The sequence below is a fragment of the Astyanax mexicanus genome, chromosome 10 (assembly GCF_023375975.1).
Source record: "Astyanax mexicanus isolate ESR-SI-001 chromosome 10, AstMex3_surface, whole genome shotgun sequence".
In the NCBI taxonomy this organism is placed as follows: domain Eukaryota; kingdom Metazoa; phylum Chordata; class Actinopteri; order Characiformes; family Acestrorhamphidae; genus Astyanax; species Astyanax mexicanus.
The window spans coordinates 44,663,698-44,686,336 of record NC_064417.1 but is presented as its reverse complement, the minus strand read 5'-3'; the positions used below and the strand labels follow the sequence as shown (position 1 = coordinate 44,686,336).

Here is a 22,639-nt window from a genome sequence, read left to right as displayed (position 1 = left end):
TCTATTAACGGAGGAGATGGATAAAGAGGGATGTGGATAATGAGAAAAAAATGAGATTAGACTCGAGACCGAGACGGGAAAAAAAAAAAAAAAAGCAAGACTGAAGATAAGAGCACAAGAAAACAAGGTAGCAGGAGCAGAATGGAAATGAAGAAGGAGCTGAACTTGAGTGATTTCAATTAGGTTTCATATGAGTTCATTAAAGCAAAAAAAATAACTGTCTGGAGCCCAATTTGTGTACCAGAAGGGCTTCGGAAATGTCAGAGAACCTTAGTTGAATAGTGAAGCCAAGGAAACTGAGGTGAAAAAGTAATGCGTTTCTGAAGGAGCTACAGTAGGGCTAACAGCATATCTACAGGAGCTACAACATAATGAAGGCAGAACTGGGGTCTACATGACCTTTTTTACTACTGGTCTAAATGGTTACCGTACCATACTGTTCCACATTGGAGAGTACCAGGATTACATTTGCTGTACTGCTAAATGAGGACCAGCAAGTGCTCTGGCAACTTCTACTAATTATGAGATTGCTGTGGTTAGATGTGTCTAGGCTCACAGTCTTGGCCTTGCGAAATGGAGAATACTAACTGAATGCAAAATAAAAAATAGAAGCGTTAGCAAGTTTTATGTGAAGAATCAAAGGCATGTAATTTATGTCCTAACCAATCAACAGCCTCTTCCTGTCTTCATGAGACCTCCACTTATTCAACTTATTCAGCCTCTCTGGTTTTTGGGGTTTAGAGCTGCCCGAGGGTTTGGTTTCACCCCCTGCCTCACAGGATCTGTGAGGGTCCAGATATTACAGACCTGGGCAGACCATTGGTCCTTCGCAACAGTCTTTAAATTTACTATATTAGTTATCTACCAGGTTAATACTATCAATATTAAGGTGTTTTTCTTATTGCACGCTTGGCTTTGGAGTCTTTCTCATAGGGTTGTTAGCTTTCACAATAACCAACAGCTTCCTATAACATCCCCTTTTGTAGTGTCTGTAAGCTGGCTACACATATTGTCCAGCATTGCTGTCTCAGTGTTGGCACACTGGCTACCAACCTTATCCCACATCACTACTGTAACATCAATCCAGCTTAAGCCCTCCCACTGAACGGTTCTTTGGACCCCAAGGTACGGATAGCTATCAATGCTAAGAAAACCAGACCCGGCCTTTTATCAAACATGAAAAAGACACAAAAATGGTCATTTAATCAGAACGGCACAGCCCATATGGTGGAAAAAGGGCCTTCCTGTGGTCCAGTTCTAACCTGAGTCTCTGGGATGATGGACCGTTCTCCAGGTCTGGAGCTGAAGAAGGAAGATAACGGTGAAGCTACCACCACCGGATCAGGACGGACGAAACCGCTCAGATCACAGCCAGGAATGGTGTTCTCCTCCGTCTTCAGCATCAGAGTGTCCATGGCATAGAAGCTATTCCATGGCAGCCACACCGTGCGCTCCTGGCTCAGAAACGGAGCCCGCTCGAAATGAAGTGTGAGAGAAGCTCCTCCATTAGCGATGAGGTCGAAGCTGGGAATGGGAAAGAGTGGAAGGAAAGGAGGGAGGGAGGGAGGGAGGAAAAAAAGCAAGGAGAGAGCAGAAAAACAAATAATTACTTGTGCTGTACCCATTATTGATGGCACTATTACATTCGGAATGATTTTACCATTCAGAATGCCATTTTTCTAGGCGGAATAATTAATTCCATTGATAGATTGCAGTCATTTCAGCAGAAAAGCTCCGAGTTTACATGACCCTAAATTAATGTAATAAAGATTTGTTCGGTGATGTTTTATGCAGTGGTATACATCTCCAGAGCTGGAATCTGAAAAACAATTTTTTATTGTGGTTAAAAAGTAGGGCTTGGTTTATCAATGTCACAAATAAGCAAAATTCCTCGCATGAAGAGGATGGGAGGAAAGCAGCACTGCAGTCTTCTCTTAATGGCTCTGAAAAATCTATTTGTACATTCTGAACAAAAAGTGTTATTTGGAGGAGGAACATGCCTGAAGCACCTCCCCCTTCCAATCTAACATCTTATAAATACCCTGTCTTTAATTATCATCATATCATGAAGAGTTTTCACATCCCTCCACCACCTCATCTCCTCCTATTAACTCTGTTATCTCTACATCCTGACTCTTATACTTATATATTTTAGGAGAGCAGGACTTGCTTCTTATGACAAACAGAAGCTTCCTGAACTCCAGCCAAAAGGCATCTGAGTTCTTTCTCCTCTCATCGTCTCTTCCTTAACAGGCATAAGCTGATGGCATGTTTCAAACGAGCAAATTATTCTATATACACTGACATGCCAAAAGTCACGGGAGTATCTTGTCTTATCTAGTGTGCTCATGGCAAGGCACCATATATTACTGGAGTTCACAAAAGATGGATGGAGATATATCATAGAAAGAATGCATGATATAAGACATTCACGCTCTGAGTAAACAGGAGAGTGGGTGGTAATGATTGTAACCAGCAGCATCTGGCTAGAATTGTCCATGCAAACAGACTAAAATAAGGAAAACTAAAATAAGGAAATGAATCCAGAGAACCACTCACGTTCCATCTTGCCGTGTGAGAGTGTATCCATAGAGAGGGTATTTGACGAAAGACACATTAACCCCCACCAGGGGGGTTCCGTCTGTGGTCAGCACTTGGCCGCGGATCAAAGATGCCAAACTAAGAAAAAAAAAGCAAATTGAAAACCTATATATTTTACATTTTTAATACAGAATTACTGTATTAATACTGTAGTTTAACATATAGGCTGATTTAATATAATTACATGTTGGGAAGAATTATATAATAATTATATATATCGGTTTTTAAACAGAACTGGGGTAACCATACCTGGCATTGAATGGGTTTTCTGCTGGGATGATGTGTGTACTGTCACGGCCCACCAGCATCTTGACCCTTTCATAGAAGGATCGGACCTTCTGTACAGGCAGCTGGCTCTGCTGGATGACCTGCTGGGGGTCCCGGGAGCCTCTGCACAGTGGGCTGTTCTGACATGGGCTCTGGATGCAACAGTCTGGGTCCATGCAGTCAGTCAGACCATCTTCCGGGAAAAAAAACGAGTAAAGATAAATTTTTTCGCACATGTACTTTTATATATACAGCTTTGGAAAAAAATAAGAGACCAATTCAGTTTCTGAATTACTTTCTCTAATTTTGCTATTTATAGGTTTATGTTTGAGTAAAATGAACATTGCTGTTTTATTCTATAAACTACGAACAACATTTCTCCCAAATTCCACATAAGAATATTGTCATTTTGAGCATTTATTTGCAGAAAATGTTATAGTTATAGGTTTAAGTTTTAGGAGTCCATAAATCAATATTTAGCATGGCATCTTGCCATGTTCTGCTCCACCAGTCTTACACACTGCTTTTGGATAACTATATGCCACTCCTGGTGCAAGAATCCAAGCAGTTTAGCTTGATTCAATGCCTTGTGGTTATCCATCTTCCTCTTGATTATATTCCAGTGGTTTTCAATTTGGTAAAATCAAAGAAACACGTCATTTTAAGTGGTCCCTTATTTTTTTCCAATGCTGTATAATATGACAATATTCATTTTACTTTATATAATTTAGTGCTGGTTACTTAGCAATTATATTTACTCAGTTTAGCTAGACTGTGTATGTAAGTCCTGGTTCAAAATAGGAAATATTAGTAAAATATATCAAAATATATCTAAAACAATGCATGTCTAAAGAGAAAAGCCCCCCATCTGACAACAAGCATGCACCATTCCACCAGTAGTAGCAGTATCCTTCAGTAAGGTCAGATTGCTTTGTGTTAGTGCAGCTGAAAGTCAAAGTGAGAAAAGCCAAAGAGAGAGAGAGAGGTGGATAAATAAGGTGAACCCAGAAAAAGGCACCTCAGGTCAGAGAGAGCATTTATCTCCTAAACTATACCCCACTGAGATGAGCTGTCCACTGAAAGTCACTTTGACCCTCGAGTGGGGAGAGACTTTTAAAGCCATGAGATGCAGCTCCTACTGAACACAGCGCTAGACCTTCAAAGCTTAAACTCTCACACAGCTAGTCTCTCTTTAATCTTTCCAGACTGGCTGTCCTGCAGGCAGAACAAATTTCACATTGTCTTTAGAGCATTGCTGCTTCTGATTCTCTGAGTGAGAGATTCGCTTTTTATCCTGAAACAAAATTCTCATGACATTTTGTACAAGAAAGCCTTGCACTGTGTGAGACATGTTCCACCCGTAGATTAGTTTTCACAACTCGTTCTTTTTAAATCCCTGTTTTTTTTATGGTCGAACATTTTTTTTTTATTATAAAATAGGTTGAGTTAGATAAGTTAGCTACTGAGAAAATTAGACAAAAAGAAGATTTGTATCCCCAGATTGGCTATTTTACAGGGGAAATGTGTAACTTTTGTGCCTTTCAGTGGAAGTCAAAAAAAGTGTAAAAATATTTAATTCCATGTCATTTTGCAGCATTTCTATTGGTCCATATTTCCATCATGGAATTATTATGGCATTATGGCATTCTGACCTCCTTCATTGTCTTTGTTGTCTGCGCAGGATGTCTCCATGGCAACGTTGCAGCCGGTGCCCCTCCAGCCTGTCTTGCACTCGCAGTGCCAGCTGTTCTGCCCCATGGTGCACTGCCCGTTACCGTTACACAGGTTGGGACAGCCATCTGAGGAAAGGGTAAAAAAAAAGGCAAAGGAAGAAAGGAAGAAAGGAAGACGAGGATTAGAGGATTATGGGACAAAGAGTCATTTCATTGACATCATCAGTTTTGAGTTCAATGACATCTTCAAGGTATGCATTAACATGCATTCACACACACGCACACACACGCACACACACACACACACACACACACACACACATAACATAGACAGAAACAGACACTCCTCCAACTAACACAATGACCCCCACCTTAACACCTAAGTCAAACTGGGGTTTAAAGCAATCTGAAGAACGGGCTGTTGAAATTATACCAAAACGATTCAGGGCATTTTTGCTATAATGATCTTCTAGGACATTGAAACATAATTAATTTATTTAAAGAATATACTACACACTATGCAACACAATAAATGTTTAAAGTTTTTCTTGTATAAAATCCATTAAAAACACACAAAAACTGTAAAATTTTGTTGAAGTTGTAGTCCGATTTTATGTAGTGTAACAAAACACAAAACGTACCTATGATAATTATATATAATTTCTAAAAACAAAAAAAAAAACTAAATATTGTGTAAAGTATAATATTGGGCTAAAATAAAATATTGATATCAAATTCTATTGGAATCAGTTTGTAATTATTAATTTACATGTAAAGACAGGTATAAGACAGTGGTTCATTTACTGTTGTGTTTCTTTCCAACTATACAGCAAAGGAGTTTACTCTGTCATTAAACCCCTCTGTTCTGATTGGATACAAAAAGTAAACTTCTGTTTAACTCAGATTTTATAAACATGATGTTTTTTTTGTCCTCTAAAATTTGATTAAAACAATGTCAATAAATTACCTTTCTTACAGGAATTGAAAATACACAGCCCTATATGAAATGGCACAGCCTACTGAAGATAAATCAAAAGCACTGACTGCTCGCAAGTTGGCATCACTACAAAGCAGCATATTGATTTTACATACTCTACAGCCTGCTGGGGGGCAACACTGGTGGTAAACAGCTTTATCAGAAGCCCCCCGAGTTCTCGTCGAGTTGGGAATATTTGATAAGAACATGTATAGGAGCTCCCAGCGGGTTGATTTGGTGCAGATGATTTGATTCTCCTGGCCAAAGCACACAGCTCTTTCATGTGTGAATGTGATTAGGAGCTAAGCTTGAGACTACAGATCAGATTAGGGGGCCTCCACGGGTCTAGGTGAGAGCGAGAGAGAGTGTGTACGTGTGTGTGTGTGTGTGTGTGTGTGTGTGTGTGTGTGAGTGAGTGTATGAGTGAAGATAGCGGAAACATTTAGCGAGAGAGCTGAGTGAGAGCTAGGTGAGAGAGCAGGTGAGAGTCTATGGGAGGAATATATATATATATATATATATATATATATATATATGTATATATATATATATATATATATATATATATATATACATATATATATATATATATAGATGTAGGAATGGTGAAATGTATGTATGAAATGTGTGAAAAATAGTATGTGTGATGATTTTATCAAAACTAATCCCGGAGTTTGAGATATGTATTGCAGTTAAGTTTGAAATTCCTTTTCAATTTACTTATTTTTAGAGCTCAAGAATTACTTTTAGAGGAAGTTTAAGGGATGAGTTTTTTTTATCCATACTGCTACAGGGGTGTGTGTTAGAGATTGACAATATTTTGCATTATGTGATATATGATATATGATGAACACCATCAGAAAGAATTTTGTTAAATGATCAGTATTTAGTTATAACACCAAAAAATAATAAAACAGTTGGACACTTCATGCTACTTCAATTAATTTAGAAAAAACTGCATTGGAGTTTGCACTGGATTATGGCTTATTTTTGAGATGGTGACATAAGATTGTTCTACCTATTTAATTATGCTGCTTCTATGACAGAATTTGTGCAAAACTGTACTCTGTTAAGAGCCATCGCTCTGACCCTCCTACCAAACCATTTCCACACAAATATAACAGGTTAGATATTAAAACATGGTCATTTTTATATCTTGTACAATATAGTTCTGAATCTGTTAAAAATACCTAGTTGTTAAAGGGAGTATGGTCCAATCTCACTTTGATTCTTTAGGACAGAGTTATAGAGATGTACCCATATGCAATATTCTTGGTCAATGTCGATAGTATTCCTTTATTCATATCTGTTCATATTGAGGCATAAACAGCATTAAATATGGGGGTAGATACACCTGGATTTGCATGGTTGAGAAATGCAACATTATAACTTTCATTAATATACCATTAACTAATGATTAATAGTAATTTATTAAATTCTGATGAGCTAATGATTTGCTAACGATTTTAATATGAATATCCATACTGATACATAAGTGTCGTGTGTGAGCATTTGTTAATATTCAAACTTTAATGAACTACTGCTTTGTTCACATCTACTGATCATTAGTTAAAAATACATTAATGAAAGTTATTATAAAGTGTTACCAATGCATTTTGTATTTTAGCCAGTGCAATGCAAGCAACTTAACTTAAGCTCCAAATTAACTACTTTACAGGAAATTAAAAAAAAAGATAAAAATAAATATCTGCACATATAAAAAGAAACTCGTCACCGCCGCTTGCTATGGCATAACAGCATGGATTCATGGGCGTCCCGGGGAGAGGCAGCGTGTGTGACGGACGGCCGAGTGCACGGAGCCGTGAAAAGGGCAAACTCCATATTCCAGCAGCTTCACTAGGACATAATTAAGCACCCTGGAGTTGTGACCTGACATTTCCTGACTTATCTCACACTTTCTTAAATAAAACAGCTGATGTTTTACTCAGGAATGACTGACTAGCCCAGCCCAGGTTTAGCCTGCATTTGCATGTAATTATATTTTATGATCTAAAATCAGGTATATCCATTCATATTCCAGTAAACATCAGAACTGTATGGATGGGGAAACTGTCCTTTAATCAGAATTACTCTCAGTCCAAAAACTTAACCTCAAACAGTTAACACATTTGTCAGCGTGTCAGAGCTTTTGTCTACTGGCCACCGTAGAGACTTGGCCTTTTGGAACAGGCCGGTGTTTTTTATCACGCGGCTATGACATTAGTGCCAGCTGATCCGGCACAGGTGACATTTCAATGGATTTGTGGTCGGGAGGAGGACGCCACGGCCAAAGTGAAAGGAGCGTGAAAAACCCTGAATGCGCCAAAGCCCATTCAGCCGCTGCAAATCAAACGCAACGTCACTTTAATTAATATAATTTTCAACGTCTGGGGTCCTTCAGATGCCACATTAACAGCCCGCTATGCATTGATTGCCACATAATATTGAGCCGAGAGAAAAGTCACTTAGCAATGATTGCTTTTTAAATTGAGTTGCCATTTTAAGGAGCCAAATACTTATGAAGCACCAAGACAGCAGAATCTATAGTGGCCATTGATCTCTTTCGTTGGGCAGGACTGAGCACGGTCCCTCTTTTATGCCAAAGGCCAGTCGATTCCCTGCACACTAACTAGAATAAAGTGGGGCTTCAGAAAGTATTAAGACACCTAGCTAAAGTAATGTGGTTGGAGTCCATTGTAATCCCTTTAAAAAGGAGGCGAGATTGCCTTGGGTTATGGGTCACCACACACACTGAGAGAGAGAGAGAGAGAGAGAGAGAGAGAGAGAGAGAGAGAGAGAGAGAGAGAGAGAAAGAGGTAAAGAAAAAAAATCACAAAAAAGAGAGAAGCCACCTGAACAGAAGCAGTTAGAGTAAAAAAAAAATCAGAAAGACACTTTGACAGATAGAAACAGAGGTGAAAGCAATGCAAAAAAGTAAAAGAAATAGAATAGATGAAAGGAAGAAAAAAGGAAAAAAAGAAAGAAAGAAAGAAAGAAAGAAAGAAAGAGACAGAATGAATAAATGGCAAAAAGGGAGAATGAGCAGATAAACTAATGTCTACATGTACAAATAAACAAATAAGAACTAATTCATCAACAATAAAGAAAAGAGACAAAAGAGACACAAAAATTCATAGATAAAAGAAAAAAAGAAAGAATAGATAAAAATGTCTAAATGTAAAACTAAAAAAACAAGTAATAAAGTATTAATAGAAAAAATATATAAAAGATTACACTAAAGAATTAAGGTAAAAAATAAAGAAGAAAATAAATATTTAAAATAACTAAAGAAAGAAAACAATGAACAAACAGACAAATATAAAACAAAAGTTTAAACTAGAAAAAAAATAATAGAAAAAAACAAGACAAAAGTGAAAAATAATGGACAAAAAAGAAAAATAAGAAAGAAAATAAGAAAGAAAGAAAAAAAGGTGGTAGAATAGTGAATTTGTAGAGAGAAGGAGGAAAAGGGGGCGAGGGTGTTCCAGCTCGTTCTCTGGGCTGCTGGTGAGCAGCTCTTTCCCCTTTTAAAGGTCATAAAAATAAAGGTTAGATTCATAAATCCTCAGAACTATCCTTGGGACGGGGCTGATAAAATCAAACAGTGAGAGAAGCTATAAAACACTCTTCATCAGGACTGCAGCTCCAGTCTGATAGCTCTACGCCTGCAAAGTCAAATCTCTTCTCAACTTCCCATCACTGAAACCAGTAAAGAGTAGCAGAGTGCTTCACTCAGCTCACAGACTGCTCCCTCAGAGAGAGAGAGAGAGAGAGAGAGAGAGAGAGAGAGAGAGAGAGAGACAGAGTAAAGAAAGTTATAAAAGGGAAAAATGATTGACTGCACGTCTGAACTCTACAGAATCCAAAGACTCGGATATGAGACACTTCTAGGACAATCCTAAATAATGATGCAATGTAAAGATACACAGGCGATGACACCTGCTGGCGTTTGATTATTTTAGAAGATCAAACACAGCAGAACTAATCCTTCTGAGATCAAGAACTTCCTGAACTGTACGTTTGTCCTTTATTCCTCTGTTCTCCAGGTGAGCCTGGTCTGCACTGCAGGACAGCTCATCCATTTAATTATATTCAAACCATGTCCTTCAGAGGCATGTACCAGCATGTAAAGTCCGTGTGCACGACATAGGAAACCACAATGTGAACTCTTCAGCCAACTAGAGTCTGAGGCTTGTCGAAAGAAAGAAAGATAGAAAGAAAGAAAGAAAAAATAAAAGAAAGGCTGTTTTAGGGAAATATAGTGGTAAGGCTGTGAAGGAAACAGAAAAGAACAAAAAAAAAAACAAAGAATGAAAAAAGTCAGGAAGGGAAAAAAATTGATAAAAGAGAAAAATAAAGAACAAAAGAATGAATACAAAAATAAAGAAAAGAAAGAAAGAAATGAAGAAAAGCATGACAACCAGGGGAAAGAATGTAAGGCGGTGCAAAAAAGGATTAAAAAAGAATGAAACAAAAAAGAAAGAAAGAAAGAAAGAAAGAAAGAAAGAAAGAAAAAAAGGGTAATAAAAAAACCTCAATTGCCAAAACAAGACCATGTGTGGTAGAATCAATTAGAAGACAAATTTAATTTATGCTATATAAATATATATTTAATATATACTAATAAAAATAATGAATACAAAAATAAAGACGAGAAAGAAAGAAATGACTAAAAAGCATGTCACCCAGAAAGAAAGAAAGAAAGAAAGAAAGAAAGCAAGAAAGAAAGAAAGAAAGAAAGGATATGTTCATTTTGAAATTAAAGAAGAAATGTCAATGATTTTGCCTTCATTAAACCCAACTGACAAGACCATGTGTGGTAAATTTAATTTATACTTCTTAAACAGAACACTGTATATTAGAATATGTGTATTTCAGATGCGGCACAGAGCTGCTCTTCTCATTATTTTGTGCTCAGAGTGATTTTATGTCCCATCCTAAAACAAACACACACACAAATAATCTATTTATAGTACAATTCTACATTTCTTACAATTCTTGCCATGTATCTTACTTAAATGAATATTAATATGCACACACCTATTTTAAACTACTATATACTATAATAATCAGAATGCATGATGCTGTGTAAGAATATAGGATATAGGTGTGTCCTCCCTGGAGTTTACAGTCAAAGGCCCGGCTGATGCATCCCATTGCATCAGTAATCACTGAAGATCCACCACTTTTAGCCGTCATTATCCCTGCTCTCCCTGCTGCTGCTGCATATTTGCCACTCACGCTCTCGTACATCCCCGGCCCCCTCTGATCCCCCCATTAGTATGCACTTGGTGAGGGGAAAAGTGTGCGGATTCTGGGACAAAGTCATTACGATGCTTCCCTCTGGCCCTGTGCCCCGAGAGACAAAATATGTGCAATAAAATGCTGCTGTCCCACCCGCCGTCCACACCCACCCCCCAAAAAAACTCTGCACCAGTGGCTCATGAAATTTAACAATCGCCACAGGATCCACGCCTTCCCTGCCGCCTTTAGCACCAACTTCAGCTCGCCACTCCCAGTCTATGCAAACCTGCTGAAACTTTTAATTTTAAACAGTCCTACTTTACGTTTTTGGAATCTGCAGTCAATTAAATCCAGCTAGCATGACCGCTCCTACGTCAGTTAGTCCTGGTTGGATGGAGCCAACGCAAGAGCTTGGGTTCTTGGACTTTCTTTGGCCTAGTTTTGAACTAAATCCCAACATTTGTGGTGGCCTACCCTCCAGCCATCGCTGTTTATAGTTCTTATTAGCATCGATGTAACAATGCTCCAATTCCAAATCATTAACAACCTCATAATCTCAAGGATCCAGTGGCATTCACGGTAGAAATGCACGCAAAACAAAATGAATTGAGAATAGAACATTTCCCACAGGGCACAACAAATTCTCAGTCTTATTCTTATTTACTTCTCCTTCATTCTGATTTTTTTCTTTGAAGACACAGATTTTATAATGTGGACAAACATTATAATAAAAGTCCTAAACTCTAATTTGGAGACACCAGAATATTAGCATTCTTGTAAGTTGATGGAATTATTATTTGTATTATTAAGTACTAACCACTGCATACTGGGAACACCCCACCAGAACCCACTGCTTTATGTTTTATGCTTTATGATTTCTTGACTCGTTGTCTGGCCATCACAAATTGTCCCAGTCCATTGGCCCAGTCCTTGATTGTCTTCACTGTTACATTAAAATTTACATTTATATGTTTTTGTCATAGATGGTGTTTTGTCTTGCTTTATGAAGAGTGTTATATTCTTTTTAGCATATCATCAAACTCTTTTCCAGTTGCATTTAAGGTCCAAAATAAAAAGAGCAAATGTGTTCAAGTGTTCTTCAACTATGGGCCTATTACTTTTTATTCTCACAACATTATCTTACTCACTTTTAACAAAACAGAGGTTTTAATTTAGATTTTGTGAATAATGATCAAAGTAAAAATATATTTTTTTCCAAGATCAAGAACGTTTATCAGTCATGCACCATCTATCTATCTATCTATCTATCTATCTATCTATCTATCTATCTATCTATCTATCTATCTATCTATCTATCTATCTATCTATCTATCTATCTATCTATCTATCTATCTATCTACTATATATATATAAAAAACAGATTCCTATTTTTTTAGTTTTCAGTCCTCTCTAGGTTTGTTCCTCTTGATTTATTAATATTAATTGTGAAAAACACTATAAAATACATTGGAATTTAACTGAAAATGAATGCAAAGAGGTCCTCTTCTGACATTCTATTTAATTATATGTTTGTATTGCTACAGTATGTGGAAAATATATTTTATTACATAACTTTTGTAATGCTTTTAACATGGAAACAAACAGAGAAAACTTTAATGTGCAAACCTGTTGAATCTGTTCATACATAACTGTGTTGTTACATTGAAATGATTATCAAAATGTAACAAAATGTATTGCAAAAGACAACAATAACTCTACACTTCTAAAGGGATTATAAAACCCCACACATCACATAGAGAGATAGACAATGACCCGAGGCTTTATAACCGTAACGGTTATAACAAACCGGCACAAGGAAACACGGGACGTGGAGAAACACACACTTGCATTACAGACCGGCTCTACACGGCTAGGCGCTCTAGTGTACACCACCAAGTCTACTCTACAAGACACACGGTCGGAAGCACACAGTCTCTACACAGCCAAAGCTATCGGGAGAAGGGCTAGTGGCCAGCGCTACGGTGCAGCTAGCGCTACGACACAGTGCGGGCGAGGTACAATACCTTTATAAGTCTCATCCCAATAGTCTGCAATAGAGAGAGCACGCAAAGAGGGGGAACAAGAGGGCGAGGTGAGAGGCAGGAGACACATGCAGACACATGCAGCTTTTAAACATACTGTCTTTCAAAAGTGTGGAGACATCTAGCTTTATTTTAAAATAAAAGGTTACATACACAGCATGTACGTTTTAGCCATTTACAAAAACCTGTGTTCAGGAGTTACTGTGCAAAGTTACTTAGTAGTAAAGCAATTTAACACATACAGTTATTAAGTTATTGATAAGACTTTATAACACCTTAAATACCAAAAAGAAAAGTGTATGAACCATTCTCCCAACAAGCAACCTTAGTCATTTTTATATGTCTTTTTTGCTTAGTTTTTGCTTCATTTGTTGGACAATGAAATGCCAAAAGTCATGGTATACAGTAGTAAACTTATCCTTAAGTGTTTATGGGACAGCTTGGAAATGTACAGCTTAAGTTTAAGTGAGACCTGATAGTGGGTGGGATGGAGATTTAACCCTTGTGTGGTGTTCGGGTCTGTGGGACCCGTTTTCATTTTTCATCAAATGATACTATAAAAATATTTTTTCTAACTCAAACTCATTGGCATTGGCTCATTTTTGGTGAAAAACATATATCAAAACACATTTTCGATAAACACACACTGTACACCCCCCCCCCCCCCCCTTACACATTTATATTACATACAGTATGTTTGGCCAAGGGCTAATAAACATTGCTTCATTTGTAAATTTGAAACTAAACAAATTTTCTACTCATCTTGAGTTAAATTCATTTTCTTTTACATTTTATTTAAAAAAACTAATAAAAAAAAGAGTAGCACTTTTTGAAAGAAATGTAACATAAGAAAGGTAAAGGCCAAAAATTAACCATGTAAGCTGTTTATATTGCTTACAATTTAGGTGAAGCAAGCATGTGTAAATCATTTTAATGTAAAATTGCTTAATTTTGCTGAATTAAATACAAGTAACAAAGTATAAAAACATTAAAAACATTCCTCAATCCACATTGTTATGTGTGTAACAGTAATACATCGTAACAGGCAAATAAAAGGCACTGGCAACCATAGTGGACAGGGCAGTGAGTGATAATGATCATGATCAGCTGTGTCTGGCTAGAACTGTCCATATGAACAGACAAACATTTCCACCATTAATTACATTCACATTTAGTGTAGAAGGCCCTAGATGCATATATAGCAGGTCATGTCAGACGTCCTGGGACATGATATAAACTAGTTCCTGTCCATGACTTTTGTCCTGCCCATGTCAGTGGGAATTCAACATTGTGTTTAGTTGATGTTCTACAAATCAAATTGGATGTTGGTTGATCCCTATCCCACATCATTCTGGATGTACAGAATGGAGCATTTTTATTACATAGAACCCAGTTCTACTGCTTCAAATCTTAATACTGGGGGGTCTTATATCTTTCTAGCCCACGCCTGGCATTAGACATGGATAGTTCCAATAGGTTTATGTTTATATTTGCTCCAGAGAGTCAATTTCTATTGCCAGTACTTCTCTACAATGATTAGACAAGTGGTGTGTGTGTGTGTGTGTGTGTGTATGCACATCTGATGTGTGAGCAATGTGTGTAACTTAAAGGAACAAATATACCTTTTTAAGATGGGTACATTCCCTGTTTTAAAAGTGCAGAATGCAGCTTGCTTGTAACATTTAAAGCTATGTTAAGCCATTATTATCTTGACAATCGTATATTTTTAAATATGTAGATTTTTTGTCACTGTCAAATGCATATACATGCAATATTGTTTTTGTTTTCTATAAATAAACTGGTTCACCCTTAATATTATACTGTTAAATTAAATTAAAGTGTTTTGCAGGCCAACAAATTAAACCTATGTATTTAAACCCAGTTCCTTCGAAAGATAGGCGTCTCTAAACTTTAGACAGGCAGTGCGTATGAGAGCATTCTAAAAAAGTGTGAAGTTCAGCTTTTAAAGAGGAGCTTAGAGGGCTATAAATGGAAAGTGATGGCTGGCTTTTGACTTGCTTTGCCGAGTCAGGATGACAATAGACCAGACGGCCTTTCAGGAAACAGCAGGGGGGAACAAACTGGAGGCAAGAGGTTGCTCAGGTTGGAAAATACTTGATTTGTGTCACTTGTGTCATCTTAAGAGTGACAGACTCTCTCTCTCTTTTATTTAGACAGATACACACACACACACACACACACACGCACATATATTCTCACACACTCTCACAGAGACACCCAGACAGTGACTGAGAGACATGCTCATGCTTTAAAAGTCTATTTTTAAGAGAGAGAAGTCAGGGGCAAGTTGAAAGTGTGACTTATCAGGTGAAGACATCTGCAGCTTTCATCTGCTCTTCCACGACAGAGACTTTTCAGTACGTGAGCCCACTCACCTGTCTGCGCCATCTGGCATGTGATCAAACACCAGCCTTCTCTGAGTCAAACACAAGACCCAGGAAAACTGCTAATGTTCCTCGATTGCTCAACGCCTGACCTTCCACAGCCCTGCTATTTGCTCATTCTTTCTCTGACCCCTGTCTAGTCCTTCCTAATTCTCTCCCTAACCCTGCTGGATTGGAACCTGTCCCCATTTTCAACATTAAAAAAACTCAAATCAAACCCATCCCTGCGTCTCTCTTTCAGTAAATCCCCTTTTAAAACTCCATCTCTCAGCTCTTATTAGCTACGCCGTCTGTGTGTCTGTCTCAGATGTGTCTGGGACTTATTTTAATGTATTATTCCCTTTATCCGCAAGCTCGAAACTTGCATCATCATAGTTTCCGTTGCATAAGCATCCTGTGAGTGACACACTCTGCCCACACGCCTCAGCTACAACTCTCAGCAAATACGAGAGAGAGAGAGAGAGAGAGAGAGAGAGAGAGAGAGAGAGAGGGAAATATACTTATATTTGACCACGTCTAGCCTGCTTAACTCTAGATCTAGATGATTCAGTCAGATAACACATTGGAAAACTTTGAGTCAGTCAGCTTAGAACAGTTTAATGGTTTCTAAACCCAGTTCTAGAGACTCCATGCTTTTCACATTGCTGTGTTACCCCAGTTCAGAGATAGTAAGATTTTGATAACAGCTAATGCGAATTAAAGATTCCAACCCCAAACATCAGACAAAGGCTGTGGAAAGGAAAGAGCATCCATTCCACCTGTTTATTTTTGTTCTACTCTTCTTTATTTTTTAACTAATACTTTCATCTTGCTGGCTAGAAACGTGTTCCCTTTTTTAGCATTATTATTTGTTATGTGTGTGTATATTCAGCTCTAAAAAATTATGAGTTTCTTTGATTTTACCAAATTAAAAACCTCTGGAATATAATCAAGAGGAAGATAGATGATCAGAAGCCATTAAATCAAGCTGAACGGCTTGCATTTTGGCACCAGGAGTGGCATAAAGTTATCCAAAAGCAGTTTGTAAGACTGGTGAACATGCCAAGATGCAACCAAATACTGATTACTGAACTCTGAAAAGCTCTGCATATTTTTATTAATTTGATCATTTCTCATTGTCTGCAAATAAATGCTCTAAATGACAATATTTCTATTTAGAAATTGGAAGAAATAATATACAATATATAATAAAACAACACTTTTCATTTTACTCAAACAAAATCAGAGAAACTGATTTAAAACTGAAGTGGTCTTTTTTTCTTAGATTGTCAAAGTTAAGTGCAAACAAACAAATGTGGCTGAAATGAGGAATCTAATATAGATATACTGTATTACTGTATACTATACACACTAATGTATGTTAATTAAGTGCTGAAAGCTTTCTGAGGCATGAATATATGGATTCACATAGAGTCATTTATCTATTTAGATATAGAGTGAGTTGAGTGTGAAGATGATAACATCATCTTTTATCATCTCTGGAGTGATAAAGTGCACCTGATAGTAGTTAGGTTGGATCAAGATTGATCACATTCCTGCCACACATTGCAGGGGTTCAGTTTTCAGGGGTTTTCAGTTTGCGGTTGTTAAAGACTGCATGCAAAGGGAATTTCTACTGTATTCATAAATGACCAATCGAATGAAATGGTGAAACTGTCTGAGCTAAGCTAACAGGATTAAAATAGAATGATGTGAAAGTGTTATATGATGTTATATATGTTTTTTAAATAGTTATTCTTTTTAGAAATTAGAGCCTTTTAAAAGTTTAATAAACCTTTAAATTATTAAGTTAGTCATTATTATATATCATTATACAGATTTAGATTGCAGAGGGCATTGAAGTATAAGAGTGTATTGTAGTTCAATAAAACTGTAGTTCAGTCTACTTTATTTTGCTGTATTGTACGATCACCTTTAAGGTACTCTACATCTCTTAGTTTAAACTCAGTATCTGTTGAATTAAAGTTCATTGAAAACACTGAAGTATGTAATGCATGGAGTCTTTTGAGCTGGTAACTCAAGAAAACTCAGGAAGAGCTGCATCAGCCTTCTCTATGGAGTGTTGTTCCGAATGAATGAGGAAGAGCAGACAGAGTGTGTCCTGTGTGTGTGTGTGTGTACTCATGTATTAAAGAGAAAGAGTACTTGTGGGAATTGAATGAATTGGCCAGGTGCCTACCGATGGTGCAGTGCTCTCCGTTCCAGCCCTGCTGACACTCGCACTTGCCGTCCTTGCAGGTGCCGTGTTTCACACACAGCGGGTTACACACGCGCTGGTCACACGCCTCGCCCGTCCAGCCCTCCTCGCAGCGGCACGAGCCGCCCATACACACGCCGTGAGTGCCGCAGTCCACCGAGCACACCTCTGCCGAGACACAAGCCCACAAACACAAAGAGGGGAAACAAGATCAGTTTTACTGAAACTGAAAATGTTATTTTATATATATATATATATATATATATATATTTTTTTTTTAAACAGAAGGTGATAATAACCCATAAAAGCCCAGACCCTGTTTAAAATTAAATCTCTAATGTATTTTTTTTATTGTGGGCATATGACTTTAATAAAAATGTAAATATTTTAGGGTTAAAATCCTGATGTAACAAACAACACTTATTTCATAACTTATATTTGAATATTTTGTTCTAGTAATTGTGTCAGAACAAGTTCTATAAAACACAAAATATTCAATTAAAGCATTTTAATGGTTAAATGTTGAAACAGACATGTAGAAGCAAAAATTCCACTTTTTAAATGAGCCAATTTTTTTCCAGCATATTTTTTATAAATGAGCTCAAAGGAACAAACACTTATTCACACTGTACACTGTCCTGTATGGATGCTCTCAGGATGTTCAGTAGGTTATTCAGTATGTCACATAGGGACTTCATAAGTTAAAATGACTGAGTAAGGACTGTAAGGAACTTTACACAGCTTTTAAAGGGTCACCATGGGCTCTTTTGGGTTAAATACATCTTAGATTTTTAATAAGAAAATAATTTGGGAAAATGATATTCACACAGTTAACCCTTAGATACTTAGATGGCTTGGTATTATAATGTTTGGCTATGTATTTTAATGCAGGTATTTACACAATTAATTAGGTATTATAATACGCATTAAATTCAGTTAATAATTTAGATTTTTCATTGTCAAAATAAAAGACAAACACAATAATATTTTAACATTAACAATCTTTGCATAAGCAGTAATTATCAAAGTTATCATTCTCATGAAAGCGACTTCAAAGTGTAAAAGAGTCAAAAGCTCAGAAAAGCTTAGGTGAAATACTGACCTACGGAGCAGTCGGGACCCATCCAGCTGGGGTCGCAGCTGCAGAGGCCGGTCTCGGGGATGAAGGCTCCGTGGCCGTGGCACTGGTCAGGGCACTGAGCTCTGGGCAGCTCGCAGTGTGCTCCGCCCCAGCCTGGTTTACAGTGGCACTCACCGCTCACACAGATGCCATTATTGGAGCACGTCGGGTCCAGACAGTCAACTGCAAGAAGCACACACAAATACATACACACATACTGATTTGTGTTCAGCAAAAATACAAATATTTTGTACATTTTAAAATCTGGCAATAAAATCTGATTCATATCCAATTCACTTTAATGCAGCCTCATACCTGAACAGCCACACTAAAATTCAAGAAACATTCCTGACAATCAATTTATTCTTAACATATCTTTGCCTGTGTGGATATAGACCCTTTATGATGGCCCTTTATCCAAATGCTAGATACTATACTGTTTTCAGTATGGCATATATATATATATATATATATATATATATATATATATATATATTTTTTTTTTTTTTTTTTTTTTTTCTAAAGCTTTATTTGTTTATTTGTAGTTGTGTAAGCAAACTTTGTAAATTTCTCTACATGTTTCTAATTTTGATTAACCCTTTAAAATGCCATATCTGGTATATGGACTACAGGTGTAGGTGATACAAAACCCCTTTTTTCTGCAGCAAAAATAACTTATTTACATTCTGAAAATGTTAGGGCTTCTACAGGAAAAAAAAATTCTACAGGACACTTGGAGAAGCTGACTGTTCACTTTCTCTCTACTCCAATTATTAATTCCAGATCAGTAACAGGATTCAACCCAAATTCTGCATGTTAGACAAACTAGATAATATAACGAAACTAAAGGTTTGAAGGACATGAACTGTTTGATTTGTATTCAGAAAAATAGAGATTTTATAATAAAGTTCAGCGAAGAGCCAATTTAATGATTTTATTCATAATATTAGCAGACATTAGCAGATTTATTAAACATTTTTTTAATATTTTCTATTTTAATTACAATTATGCTTTTTAGTAATGCTCCTTATCAAACATGATAGCTTTTTATGTAATCCTTGAATAGAAATCCTCAACATTTAGTGGTGTAATGTCAGGCAGACAATTGATAAAAATCCTGGCCTGTTAAGGGGTTAATCTTTAATGCATGAAATACTTAGGTGTAAACAGTAGCTACATGTCTGAAGTTGTAATTTGAAACTTTTTTATACTACATACAGCTGATTTAACCCTCTGATTCTGTTCATTTGTCAGGAACAGCAATGATGTTCCAGGGTCATTTTAAACCAGTGCATATTTAAGTATCCAAAAGAAGATGTCTGAAATCCCAAAAAATCAACATTTTACTCCATTACTAATTATTTTATCAATATTTAGTGCAATGGTGTTGCTTACCTCTAACAGGTAATGCTTCAATTAGGATAATTCATTTGTTTTTCATAAGAAAAATACGTTTCAAACTTTTTTTTAATGTTACACTATTTTACTACTTTTTAACCATCATATAAAACAATAGTTTTACATAACATTAAAACATAACGTTGCAATTTTGTTTTAGTTTTAGTTTTTGCAGGGGTTTGGTTGCAAATATGAGAGATATGAGATAAACCATTTTCATATTATATGTTGATTACACTAATTAATACAAGCACAAAAAGTTTTATGCTAAAAAAAATACTTTTAACTATTTTTCCTAGACCTTCAAATTTTAAAATGGGTCAAATTGACCCGGAACGTGAAAGAAGGGTTAAGTCTGTTATTCAGCCCATATACTGTATGAATTAATTAGGTACTTATATAGAACTAAGAACAAAACATACAGGCCTTTAACATTTAAGGGGTTAAAATAAATATAAAAAAAAACAATGTATGCTGTAGCTTTATACCTGGCTAGTCCTACAGTACAGTATGCCTCAGGGGGAAACACAGGAATACGCTTGAGCACACAAGCGTAAAATCCTAATGCACAGACGAGAAAAGCTTGGCCAGTGGGCTTGAAGGTTTTGGAAGGGTTGTGACAGCACACACTCACACACACCCACTCACCCACACTCACATGGACCTTCATCTGAGCATGAAAAATCAATGTCCCCCACACAGTAGGCCAGCGAATAAGTGTTTCCTCTCTAGTGCCTTTCATACTTACCTCTCTCTCTCTCTCTCTCTCTCTCTCTCTCCTCCTCCCCCTGACTTTTCTACCTCCATGTTTACACGGCTGCTTCGGATGTTCCGGAAAAATTGACATTGACTGCCGAGCTGCCAAGGAGATCAGGCTGCTCAGACAGAGTGAAAGCCATTTGACAAATTAGCCGCCCCTCGGCCCGGCGTGGGCGTATCTCTCACCCTCCACTTTCACACCACAAAGTCATCTGCAAAGGCCCTTCCGTTTAGGCTGCAGAAATGCCGCATCACAAGTATTGATTTATGTGTCTCGGCCACTTCAGGTAAATTGTTTGAGCGACTGTATTGTGATGAATATCAGATTTGCGGAAAAAAGCACTGGAGAGGGAAAAAGTGGCAGAAGAAAAGAAGGAAAAGGGGAAACATGCTGACCTTGTAGTTCAGGAAAACTACTGATCTTTCTGCCACTGATGTGCAAAGCAGAGAACATCCAGTCCAAGCACAATCCCACCTGACCCACAGAACATTTTTTAAATCTAAATCTGACTCAAGCCAGACAGCTTTCTGTTCAAACCCGTCCAAACCTTTTGTTCAGGTCAAATCTTACATAAAAATAGTTAGATTTTTTTTTTTATCATAGCACTCAACAGATTTTATACACTTGCATGCCAAAAGTCAAGAGACATGGTACTATTAGTATGTCCAGTGAATTCTTCCATGTAGCTTATAAGTAGTTTGAACATGTTCATGTTTTTATATATTTTTTTTTTCATAATTCGGTGTACCCCGGGTACATTATATATTTTTTTTATCCTGTTTATAATTGTGTAAAAGTGTTTTTATTAGTGCATATAATGCATGTGTGAACTATATTGATATATATATATATATATTGTTGCCTTTATGTGACCTGCATTATAAGAATGTGAGTGTGATAGTAAAAAATGTATTGGTCAATATGTGTCACAACATTAAAAGTAATAAAAAGAGGGGAAAAAAGAAGAAAAAAGAGAAAGAAGTAATTAATTTTCTCTGAAATGTAATTGAGTAAAAAAAATATTTAGTTGTAGTAATACTTAAGTATACAAACAAGTTTGAGTAGAAATATTCCAAACAATTACTCAAATACAAGCACTCAAGTATATTATTACTACTATGCTATATTATTAAAATGACATAAAAAAATTACATATCAACAATAAATCTGTCCCAGATTATTAAAAACCAAAAGTTTAATGAACTAAAGAAAATTACATTCAATGCATTTTTCATTATTATAATATATAATAATCAACTCCCAATATGGGTTAATGAATATAATTTAAACACAAAAACTATTAATAGTTAATATATTTAAAACTGCTGTAAAAACTATATTTAAATCTTGAATGCCTCTCTCTCTCTCTCTCTTTCTGCTGTTTTCTTTAAATCCTCACTCTTCATCATCTTTTCTTTTACCATATTTTACCTTTGTATGTAGCCTTTTCTCACCCCTCTCCCGTCTGCCCTCTCTCCCCCTCTCTCAAACACTCTCTCCTCCTCTCTCGTCCGCCTGCTTGTCTCTCACCTCTCCCTGCTTCCTCCCATCGCTGTCCCTGTCTTTCGACAGCCAGGCTGGATTTCTTCTCTCTAAGGACTTTGTGAAATGGCTCTCACACTTTCCTTCAAGTATCTTTCTGTCTATCACTTTCTTCCCTCAGAGCGGCCAAACTCCAGCAAACACTGAACATGTCGCAGGCCTGGGGCTATTTTTCTCAGCAGCAGATCAATAAAATGGATTTTGATTCTTTAATCAAATCTCTGATGTCTTTTTTTTGCTGCAGTGCAGGAACTAAGGAATGGTAAGAGGAAATGGCCCATTCAGACTTTAATTGTACTACTCTGCAACAGTTTGTAGTATTAATAGTCATTATTAAGATTAAATAAAAATCTAATGGAGAAACAAAGCACACATCCGAAGAATAGAGTGAATTAGTGTGTGGCAGTGGTAGCT

The 22,639-nt window shown here is 36.8% G+C and overlaps 1 protein-coding gene across 9 annotated transcripts in view; it reads right to left on the bottom strand.

Annotated features, from left to right (window-relative positions):
- tenm2a (teneurin transmembrane protein 2a) overlaps positions 1-22,639 on the bottom strand; it is a 433,542-nt gene that overhangs the window by 26,214 nt on the left and 384,689 nt on the right. For 6 of the 9 annotated variants that reach the window (XM_049484477.1, XM_049484480.1, XM_049484479.1 and 3 more), the window contains 7 exons: positions 18,508-18,708; positions 17,388-17,573; positions 12,786-12,809; positions 4,521-4,667; positions 2,851-3,061; positions 2,560-2,679; positions 1,263-1,524 (listed from right to left, as the gene is read on the bottom strand). In XM_049484477.1, the coding sequence (XP_049340434.1) occupies positions 1,263-1,524; positions 2,560-2,679; positions 2,851-3,061; positions 4,521-4,667; positions 12,786-12,809; positions 17,388-17,573; positions 18,508-18,708 (1,151 nt within the window). The remainder of the gene's footprint in view (positions 1-1,262; positions 1,525-2,559; positions 2,680-2,850; positions 3,062-4,520; positions 4,668-12,785; positions 12,810-17,387; positions 17,574-18,507; positions 18,709-22,639) is intronic. The other 3 variants (XM_049484478.1, XM_049484481.1, XM_049484485.1) reach the window with 1 other exon arrangement.